Source organism: Chrysemys picta, chromosome 3 (genome assembly GCF_011386835.1).
Source record: "Chrysemys picta bellii isolate R12L10 chromosome 3, ASM1138683v2, whole genome shotgun sequence".
NCBI classification, from domain to species: domain Eukaryota; kingdom Metazoa; phylum Chordata; order Testudines; family Emydidae; genus Chrysemys; species Chrysemys picta.
This window is the reverse complement of record NC_088793.1, coordinates 7345434-7356768: the sequence shown is the minus strand read 5'-3', so window position 1 is coordinate 7356768 and position 11335 is coordinate 7345434. Positions and strand designations below refer to the sequence as shown.

At 50.7% G+C, this 11335-nt stretch overlaps 1 protein-coding gene across 1 annotated transcript in view; it reads left to right on the top strand.

Moving 5' to 3' along the window:
• The first annotated feature begins 2457 nt into the window (after window positions 1-2457).
• Window positions 2458-11335, top strand: part of LOC101937180 (bifunctional epoxide hydrolase 2-like) — a 105536-nt gene continuing 96658 nt past the window's right edge. The window contains exon 1 of the mRNA XM_065587430.1: window positions 2458-2624. Within this exon, the coding sequence (XP_065443502.1) occupies window positions 2524-2624 (101 nt within the window). The 5' untranslated portion in view covers window positions 2458-2523. The remainder of the gene's footprint in view (window positions 2625-11335) is intronic.

Below are 11335 nucleotides of genomic sequence, written 5' to 3'. Positions count from 1 at the left end.
TTGTGCGCTTTCGTGCCCATGAGTTTCATGTTTACTTTCTGAATTTCCCAAGGCACAGGAATTCCGGATTTCAGCCAGTACTAATAACAGGACTTAGCGCTGACTCAGGGCGTTTCTTCCACAAATCTCGAAGCACTTCACAAAGGCAGGGGAACAACATAATCCCCACTTTACAGCCAAAGAAGATGAAGCAAAGGGAGAGGGTGGGACTTGCACAAGAGAAGCAGGGCAGAGATGGGAATAGAGCCCAGGTCTCCTGGCTGCCCTGTTCATTGATCGTTAAGAGTCCAATAGGAACAGCTGCTCGGCATGGAGTGCAGTGTGGAACTAGGGTTGTGTATTTGTGTTGTTGCTCTTTAGATGCAGGTCGAAAGAGATCCTGCGGGGGGGATCTCTGTCCCTGTGGATAGGGGCGCTGTGTGGGGACCCCAGTGTCCTAAGGGGAGTCACTGCCCCTGTGGTTGGGGCTCTGTGCTGTTTTATCTGGTGTCCTGGGTTGGCGTTGTGACCCTGTGGATGGATGGGTGCTGTGTGTGGGGACCCTGGTGTCCTGGGGGGAGTCCCTGTCTTTATGGATAGGGGAGTGCTGTGTGGGGATCCCGGTGTCCGGGGGTGGGGGGGGTAGCTGCTGCCCTTGTGGATGGAGAGGGCTGTGTAGAGGGGATCTCAGTGTCTTGGGGGGCTCATTGACGTGAATGGAGGAGTGCTGCGTGTGGGGGATCCCGGTGTCCTGGGTGATGACTGTGGCCCTGTGGAGGGGGGGCAGTGTGGGGGACCCTGGTGTCCTGGAGAAGTCACTACCCATGTAGATGGGGGGGGGGGGAGGTTGCCTCATGGGGCTCCCTGGTGGGAAGAGGCTATCATATCCTGCATCCCCGTGGGACTCATTCTTATCTTCCCCGGGACGGTGTGTGGCCCCGCCCCCAGGCCGGCACAGCCTGATGGAGGGGCAACTAGCCGCCTGTAACCTGAACAATTATTACACTTATAAGATTATGTATTGGCGTGCAACAGGCACTATCTGCTAACAGCTTCTTTTCCTAGGGGGCTACTTAACTGAGAACATGGGATTTGCTGAAACAAACAGAGAAACATTATTTACTACAAATCCAGCTAATGTTGGGGGAGGGAGAGCTCAGTGGTTTGAGCATTGGCCTGCTAAACTCAGGGTTATGAGTTCAATCCTTGAGGGGGCCATTTAGGGATCTGGGGCAAAAATCTGTCTGGGTACTGGTCCTGCTTTGAGCAGGGGGTTGGACTAGATGATTTTTTTCTGAGGTCCCTTCCAACCCTGATATTCTAACTGAAATCCTAGGAAAGGATCAATACACTTAGACAAGTGCAGTAAAGTGGATCCCTGCATTGCTCATACAAGTTGTGGAGACCATTGGAAACAACAATAGAAGGGGAAAGTAAGTGGAGCCCATCAGAAGAAAGGTCCTGATTCAGTTTAGACTGGCTCAAGGACCTGACAAACCCAGGAACTGGGCACAGTATTTTATACCCTTCCTTATGGCAATAATACTATACACCAGATCTGATCGTTTACCTTGATTATAATGAGGTCAATAGCTGCCTCTATCCATATGTGGCCTTGAGAGTGTCCATAATTAAGCATTAATATTCACGATTTACATTATTTTTTAATAATTCCTATCCATAAATGGGGTCCAGCTGCTTAGATGCTGCATAGCAACCAAACTGCCAAAGCTCCCACAGTTCCCTTCTTGCAGAACACTGGGGTACACTGGACCTGTGTGGTTATCTATCCACTCCCACAAGGCCTTGGGCTATCTGATGAGGCTTCTCTTCTTAGGCCGAATTAACGGGCAGCAGATTTAAAACAAACAAAAGGAAGTATTTCTTCACACAACGCACAGGCAACCTGTGGAACTCCTTGCCAGGGGATGTTGTGAAGGCCAAAACTATAAGGGGGTGAAAAAAAGAAGTAGATACGTCCATTGAGGACTATTAGCCAAGATGGTCAAGGATGCAGCCCCATGCTCTGGGTGTCCCCATGCTCTTGGCCATTGCACGTTCTGTTCATTCTCTCTGGGGCAGCTGGCATTGGTCACTGCCGGAAGACAGGCTACTGGGCTAGATGGACCTTTGGTCTGACCCAGTACGGCCGGTCTTATGCTCTGCCTGCGCTGGCCTGGGCAGCTTAACCCCAGCCCTTCCCACCAACAGGCCTTTCAGCCCAGCAAGCCCCATCGCCCCTTACACGCCTCATGCCCCCATGCACGTGCCCTGCTAAGGAGCCCCGCCCCCTGCCAGGGCTTATACTGCTGTGATGTCACTGCACCAAACCACCCACGGGGCAGGGTCTCAGCTCGTGAGACCAGGGCGCCTGCAACGGGCTCTAGGACCCAGAGGAGCCTGGCTCTCGAGGCGGGGCTGGAGTGCCAGAAGGGGCGTGGCCCGTGAAGGGGCGTGGCCAGGCGGCGCTGATGGGCGTGGCCCGGTGCTCTATACCCCCCCATAGAGGGGCCACGGCTCCCCAGAGCGGCTCAGGCGGCGGTCATGGCGCGGCGGCTGGTGCTGTTCGACCTGGGCGGGGTGCTCTTCACCCCCAGCCCGCTGGGCGCCTTCGGCCGCTACGAGGCGTCGCTGCACCTGCCCAGGTAGGCGCTAGTCCCCGCCCGCCCGAGCCTGCTTCTCGGGTTGCCGGGCAGCGAAGCCCATAGAAATGATGGGTTAATTTTGTGTGTCTCGGGGTCGCCCGTACTGCGTTCTCAGAGCCCCAGCCTTTGCTCCACCTGCACGGCTCGGGGGCGGAGTGTGGTTGGGGTTGTGGGACGCCGGGGAGGGGGGGTTCAGGGCACTGTGGCGGCGGGTACGTGCAGGGCAGGTGGGGGGTGTGCAGGGCAGCTTGTATGTTGGGGGGGTTTGAAGGGTATGTGGGGGGGATTCAAGGCCCCCTTGTATCTAGGGTGGGGGGTGATGGGCATTTGGGGGGAAGGTTCGGAGCATCGTGGGGTAGCAGGGTTGTGCATTTGGGATGGTCCAGGGCAACTTTGTACCTTAGGGTGAGGGATAGAGGCCACCTTGGGGTGTGGGGGGTTGCAGGTGTTTGGGGGGAGGTTCAGGACACCTGTGTACTGTGTTTTCCCCAGGAATTGAAATGGGTGTGTGTGTGTGTTTGAATTTATGGGAGAGGCCGATGAGGGGTAAGACTGTGAGGGTGAAGGTGGCTGTATGGCACCATAGTAAAAACTGAAAGCTGTTTTATGATTGAAATCACACAAACTAAATTTGGCTACTCAAGCCTTCTATGAAGCTCTACATCTACATCCTTCTTGGTTTCTTGTTATAATTTTGCACAACTCTGTTAATGAACTTCTTGAATGCAACGTGTTCATCATGTGTCCAGTACTTCCATTCTTTCAGTTGATATGTTCATTAGTTCATTCACATGATCAGGAAGATGACTTCTTTCAGAACACAAAATTCTATGTAATGATGGAAAAAGAACACTCAACTTGTTGTGACTGGGAGTAGCAAGAGATAAATTCCTACTTCTTTCATCTCAGGAAATATAGCATAAAGATTGGGTCGAGCCACTAGTGATGATAAAAAAGAAGTTGAAGTAAAATCTTCATTCATTCGTCGTATGATATTCCACTCAGTGTTCAAATTTTCTATTCTTTTCTGAGCACATGGCAACCCCATTGCTGGTAGTGTCTCACTTCACTCAACTGTTAGTGTTTTATAGGACAGGGATCTGTAAAAGCTACGTAGTTGAGTAGAATCTAGAAGTCGCTGTTATAGATTTTTAAGAATCAAGTCTGTACTTTTTCAATTGTCTTAACAAATACTTCTTGTCCCTTCACTTAAGGATTCAAAATAAATGCCTTCATTAGTCAACTTCTGGAGTGAAGTCTTTGCTTCTTCCAGTACTTTTTCAATGGATATCTCTCTGATTGTCCAGCAAAACAAGCTACTTTGATCTTTGATCCAAAGATCTACTAGTGTTGTAGCAGATACCTGGATGGCATTGTTTAATGACCCAAGTGGTTTCAACAGTAGACTTACAAGAGAGAGAGAATGGTAATAGTCTTCTCTAAACATAGTAGCAAAAGTAATCCCCCAGCCTCACTACTTAGATCCATCCCATCTTGGCAGATACTTTCCAAAGTTAGTAATAATGGCTGGAGTAATTTTAAGACAACAGCCAAGGATGGCTCATGAGAAAGCCAGAGGGTTTTCCCAGGTTGGACTAATTTGAACTTCAGTCCCAGTGTAAGGTGATGCACTTGGGGATGACTAATAACAATTTTAGTTACAAGATGGGGACGCATTGGTTAGAAGTAACAGAAGAGGAGAAGGACCTAGGGGTCCTTGTAGACCGCAGGATGACTATGAGTCGACAATGTGACGTGGCGGTAAAAAAAGCCAATGCGGTCTTGGGATGCATTAGGCGAGGGATATCTAGTAGGGATAAGGAGGTGCTGCTTCCATTGTATAAGGCGCTGGTGAGACCTCATTTGGAGTACTGTGTGCAGTTCTGGTCTCCCATGTTTAAAAAAGATGAACTCAAACTGGAACGGGTGCAGAAAAGGGCGACTAGGATGATCAGAGGAATGGAAAACCTGTCGTATGAAAGGAGACTAGAGGAGCTTGGGTTGTTTAGTCTGACAAAGCGAAGGCTGAGGGGGGATATGATTGCTATCTTTAAATATATCAGAGGGATAAATACAAGGGAGGGAGAGGAACTATTCCAGCTTAGTACTAATGTGGACACGAGAACGAATGGATATAAACTGGCCGTGGGGAAGTTCAGGTTTGAAATTAGACGAAGGTTTCTGACCGTCAGAGGGGTGAAATATTGGAACGGCCTTCCGAGGGAAACAGTGGGGGCGACGGACCTGTCTGGTTTTAAGATTAAGTTAGATAAGTTTATGGAGGGAATGGTTTAATGGTAAAACATAGTAGCCAAGGAAAACCAAGCAATGGTACGTAAATAGTATAATGGCCAACAGGGGTCAGACTGGAGACTCTTGCCTACATGCTCGGGGTCTTGCTGATCGCCATATTTGGGGTCGGGAAGGAATTTTCCTCCAGGGTAGATTGGCTGAGCCTCTGGAGGTTTTTCGCCTTCCTCCGCAGCATGGGGCAGGGATCACTAGCAGGAGGGTCTCTGCCGATTGAAGTCACTAAAACACAGGATTGGGGACTTCAACGGCAGAGTCCAGGGAAGGGTTTTGTGGCCTGCAGCATGCAGGGGGTCAGACCAGATGATCATAATGGTCCCTTCTGACCTTAAAGTCTATGAGTATCTTTTATATTTTCCAAGATATTCAGTCTTTTTGGACTCTTGCTGAAAAAAGAATATAATGAAAACATAACATTTATAGCTTTTTAAATGTCTTTTGAAGAGTCTGCAGTTTGTACTAACGCTAGTTGGAGTAGATGGCCTCTGCAGTGTGTATAGGAGAGATTAGGGTTACGCTTTTTTCTGAGCAAAGCTTGTACTCCACCATGTCTTCCAGAGACATTTGCAGCGCCCTCAAATGCACAAGCAGCCATCTGTTTGGGGTCCAACTGACAAGCATTTAACTCTTCTAAGATGTGGGTTGTCACAGATGCAGCCGATGTGTCTTCTATAACTTGAACACCTAGAAATGCATCTATTCGCCTACCACTAACATCAAGATAATGTACACAATGACTTAATACTTGATGTCTATTTGCGTCGGTGCATTCATCAGCCATGTATGCAAATTTTTTGAATGTGGTGAGAGAGTTCTTCACTTTTTCAACTGTTGAGTCTTTCACTGTTGCACTGCATGCTTCTAGCCAGTCAGTTGAGTTTCTTGCAGAAAGACAGTGATCACTTGCTGGTCTTGTTCAGAACCAGTGTTCAACTTCAGGATTAACAAGTGACAATGCACTTAACATTGGCCTCCAATTTGTAGTGTGTGGTATCTCTTGCTTAAATAGAAAGTAGGATGCCACAGCCATGTTTGGTCGCATGAACTGTGTTGTGTCTCCAGCATTCTTAACAGCCTCATTAACACTCACCGGTGTTGTCCTTGGTCAGTGGAGACTCAGAGTTCAGAGGTGCTTTCACATGAGTTCACCTCCCAGGTGGGGGGCAAGAAGGCACCTTGCTTGTTCCTCCAGCTGCTCACTGTTTGCTCTGGCCACTGTTGTTCGTTGTGCCACCGTTCACTCCATTGCTCTGTTGCCAATGGGCCTGTGCAGTCACCTTCTGCTTGTCCCTGCCACTGTGTCCTCTAGGGTGACCAGACGTCCCGATTTTATCGGGACTGTCCCGATATTTGCTTCTTTGTCCCGCGTCCCGACCAATGTTTGGTCGGGACACTGGACAAAGAAGAAATTTTCCCTTCCACTCTGGCGCTCGGGCTCCGCCCCCTCCTTCCCCCATTGGCTCCCTCCCCAAATCGCCGCCCTGGCCCCGCCTCTTCCCCAGCATTCCTCCTCCCTCCCAGGCTTGCAGCATGGCGGTGCAAGCCTGGAGGGAGGGGGTGGCGGCGGCGGTGCCTGGATCCTGGAGCTGGTGAGTTAGCTCCAGCACCCGGGCACCGGGCGGGCGAGCAGGCAAAGGGGGCCTGGCAAGGGAGGGAGACAGGGAGGCTCAGCTGTGAGCCCTTCCCCCCCCCCCACCACCCCCCTGCCGCGCCAGAGGGCTTCTTCCCGGGCTGCCTCACCTGGGGCCGGGAGTGCAGCCTGGAGGCTGCTCCAGCCCTGCAGCCTGCGGGGCAGCGCGGTGGGTCCGGGCGGGGGCTGGGTGGGTGGCGTGGGCCGAATCCCCGCTGCTGCTGGGGAGCCCCGCGCCTCTCCGTCCCGCTCGCGGCTGCGGTTCCTTCCCGGACGGACGCACCCCCCCGGCTTGCCCCGCGCACATGCGGCGCACGTCCAGCTGCTCCTTCCCGGCGGGAGGGAGACTAGGTGCGGGGGACGCGCGCCGCATGTGCCCGGGGCAGCGAAGGGCACATCGCGCCGGGAAGGAGCCACAGCCGCGAGCGGGAGGGAGAGGCGCGGGGCTCCCCAGCAGCAGCGGGGATTCGGCCCCTGCCGCCCACCCGGCTCCTGCCCGCTCCGCGCTGCCCCCGCCCAGACCCACTGCGCCCCGCATATGCCCGTGGCGGGCCAGGGGGCGAGAGGCTCCGCGGGGAGGGCAGCGCGCGGGGCCTGCTAATGCCCCAGGCCCCTTAAAACTTTTTTTTTTTTTGCTCCGTTCCCCCCCTTTTTGCTCCGCCCCCCCCTTTTTTTGGCTCCGCCCCCGTCCTGATATTTTACACTGGTAATCTGATCACCCTAGTGTCCTCTGCGAGTTGGTCTCTTGAGGTTCCACCCAGCTCTCAGTGATTTCAGCTGAGCTCGCGGGGGGGGGGGAACCTCGCTGCTAGTGCAGACTGGGCCATCTCTTCCACACAAACGCTGTCCCACAGCAGGTCTACACACTTAGACCTGATTATCAGTGATTTCAGCTGTAGTGGTCACTTAAGAAAACAAAAGACTATCTATGGAGCCTAATCAGCTCTGTCTTTAAACAGTGGAGAGGGGCAGGTCAAGTAGTACTTGTGACTGGGGCAGACCATCAAGCAAAACACCTGTTCCCACCCTCTCTCCTGATGCCCTCAATCAGCACAGATAAGTACAATTCTACTGCCCTTTACTCATACAATAAGAATAACAACATTTTATCCCCCCCCCCCCGGCATTCAGGTGATTTGTAACCCAAACCCAGCCAAAAATCTATCACTTGGGCAACACCGCTCTGTTTGCCGGATACTTAGGTAGATTAGGTGTGACTGTGAATACAATCTGGCCCTGAAGCCTTTCCCCCAGCTCATCACTAGCTGTCAGGGAGAGCTCATTTAGACTTCGCTTACAAATCATCATTTGAAATGATTCGGTTGGCCAACATCACCGAAATGAATGCACTGACATTGTCATAAAAGCAACACCTGTATAAGGAAGCTAGTCTATGTACATACTTTTCAAATCTATTATACTTTTTCAGATGCACATATTTTATCATACACTTTATATGCTTTTAAAGTACATCGCTACCTCCGTATAACGCCACCCGATATAACACTAATTTGGATATAATGCGGTAAAGCAGTGCTCCGGGGGGGCAGGGCTGCGCACACCGGCGGATCAAAGCAAGTTCAATATAACGTGGTTTCACCTATAACGCGGTAAGATATTTTGGCTCCCGAGGACAGCGTTCTATCGAGGTAGAGGTGTATGTATTAATGTTTCAATTTCAATTCAAATGTCCAAACAATCACTAAATTGGCAACACTGCATGTAGCTAGTTCACAAAACTGGGGGGGGGGGGTGTTGGGGAAATCCAGGGTGTGTGTGGGGAAATCCCTGCCTGTGTACTTTGGGGTGCAGGGGGTTGCAGGGCATGTGGGGGGAGGTTCAGGGCACCTGTGTACTTTGGGGGGCGAGGGGTTGCAGGGCGTATATGGGGAGGTTCAGGGAACCCATGTATTTTGGGGTGTGGGGGGGTTCAGGGCACCTGTGTTCTTTGGGGTGTGGGGGGTTGCAGGGAATGTGGGGGGAGGTTCAGAGCACCTGTGTACCCTCGGGTGCGGGGGGTTGCAGGACGTGTGGGGAGGTTCAGAGCACCTGTGTACCCTCGGGTGCGGGGGGTTGCAGGGCGTGTGGGGGGAGGTTCAGAATGACCTTGACAAATGGGAGCTTTGGTCTGAAGTCAACAAGATGAAATTCAGTAGAGACAAGAACTACGCTTAGGAAGTGTCGTCAGATGCTACCGGTGTGGTGCTCTGCTCCGTTCGATGATAACAGTTGGCTGGGTGCATGTTCCCTCCGTGTGCTGCTCCGGCTCTGCAGATCGCTGACACAGCAAACCCCGAGAGAACTCCCAATGACCACAGACTCCGATAAGGGATGAAGGCCCCCGGCCAGGTTGATTGTCAAACGAAGCACAATAATAGTTCCCCGCAGACTCTACAGGCCATACTACGAATATGTGCCCCCTGACAATGGACCGGCTCAGTCAGTGGCGGGACTCTCCACTGCCCCCTAGGCCAGACAAGGACGTCCACTTAGAGGTGCATTCTTATATACAGGTACAAACAGGTTACACATCACTCCTGACGGATTGAGGTACAACCCCTCTACGCATTAGGGTGCTGCCTCTCCCCTGGTACAGGTTGGTTCGAACAAAGAAGTCTATTCATCACATTGTCCTTTTGATCCTGTCTTTTGGATGGGTCTGCCTGTTCCTTGTTATCTCTATGGGATGTGTTTGTACCGGAATGTTCTGGTGCCATCTTGGCACATGTTCAACTTATTAGTGCTTATATGTGTCTACGTGCTTTAGCTGCCGCCTTCTTGCCAACTTCTCTGAGCAGGGCCTGCCCCCGGCCCACAGCATAACTTTTTTGCTTTAGGTTAGCAAGGTCTTGACCATTCCTTTAGTTCAGGCCTCAGGCCTCATACCAGGCCTCTGATACAAGGGTTTATGTTTCAGGGACTCATCTTACTACAGGAAGGAAAAATCCAATGCGGAGCTACCAAATGGGGGGTAACTGGCTAGACAGGTCATACTGCTGAACAGGGTCTGGGGTTTTAGTGGGTCACAAGTTCCATGAGAATTATAAACATGATGCAGTTGTAAAAAAGGCCAATATCATTCTGGAGGGCATATTAACAGGAATACCATAGGTAAGATACAGGAGGTAATGGTCCTGCTCAGTTTAGCGCGGGTGAGGCCTCAGCTGGGGTGTCCAGTTCTGGGCACCACCCTTTGGGAGAGATGTGGACACGAGAGAGAGTCTAGAGGAGAGCAAATACCTGACCTGTGAGGAAACCTCAAAGCAACTGGGCATGTTTAATCTGGAAGAAAAGAAAATTCTGGGGGGGCGGTGATAAGGCTTCAGATATGTTAAGGGCTGTGATAAAGGGAAGAAGTGATTTTTTTTTTTCCCTGCTGAAGGTAGGACAAGAAGGAATGGGCTTAATATGCAGCAAGGGAGATTAGGTTAGATGTTGGGGGGCCGGGGGGGGGGCGGGAGAGCTTTCTACCCCTGAGGGGAGTTAGATTTCAGAGTAGCAGCTGTGTTAGTCTGTATCTGCAAAAAGAACAGGAGTACTTGTGGCACCTTAGAGACTAACAAATTTATTAGAGCATAAGCTTTCGTGGACTACAGCCCACTTCTTTGGATGCATATAGAGTGGAATATATATTGAGGATATATACATACACACATACAGAGAGCATGAACAGGTGGGAGTTGTTTTACCAACTCTGAGAGGCCAATTAAGTAAGAGAAAAAAACTTCTGAAGTGATAATCAAGATAGCCCAGTACAGACAGTTTGATATCTTGATTATCACTTAAGTAAGAGAAAAAAACTTCTGAATTGGCCTCTCAGAGTTGGTAAGACAACTCCCACCTGTTCATGCTCTCTGTAGGTGTGTATATATATATATCCTCAATATATATTCCACTCTATATGCATCCAAAGAAGTGGGCTGTAGTCCACGAAAGCTTATGCTCTAATAAATTTGTTAGTCTCTAAGGTGCCACAAGTATTCCTGTTCTTTCTGAGGGGAGTTAAGCTCTGGAACAGGCTTCCAAGGGAGATTGTGGAATCCCCATCATGGGAGGTTTCTAAGAGGAGGTTGGACAGTCCCCTGTCAGGGATGGTCCAGGTTTACTTGGTCCTGCCTCGGCACCGGGGACTGGACTAGATGACCTGTTGAGGTCCCTTCCAGCCTGACATTTCTGTGATCCTTTTCCTCCTGGATAGAGCAGCGCAAGGTGCTTGGTGGGAGGCTCCAGATTTCCATATATCTTGTCCCAAAGGGCTTTTGTTAGGGAATCAGAATGCTTATGTCCTGGATGGAGGAGTGCAGGGCACTTGCAGGAGATGGGAAGGGAGTGGTAACTGTTGCATCTTAGGGGCCATCTGGTGTTATATTGGGTCTCTTCCTTGGTGGGAGTCATGGTTTCTGGCTGGGGGCCAATGTGGGATCCTAGTTTGCAGGACTTCATTCCACATTCAGATTTAGTAATTTAGATTTGTGGCCTAAATCTGTAGCTTTCACGTGTCTGTCAGGGTCTGTGCTGCGAAGTGAGACAGTTCTGAAGTTACGGGGGTTGATGTATATGTGCCTTATGCTTTTAAGAAAGCCAAATTAATTTACAATGATTGGGGGGAGTTCTAGTGCAGAAAAAGAGTGTATGGTTTGAACGAATTCATTCACCCCCATCCCCTTTTATTAGGGGGTAGCAAAGGGAGCCCTGGCTGTATTTGATAATCGACAAGAAGACTTAAACAAATAGGGGTGGGGGAAATCACACTTCAGTTTGGGAGCAATAC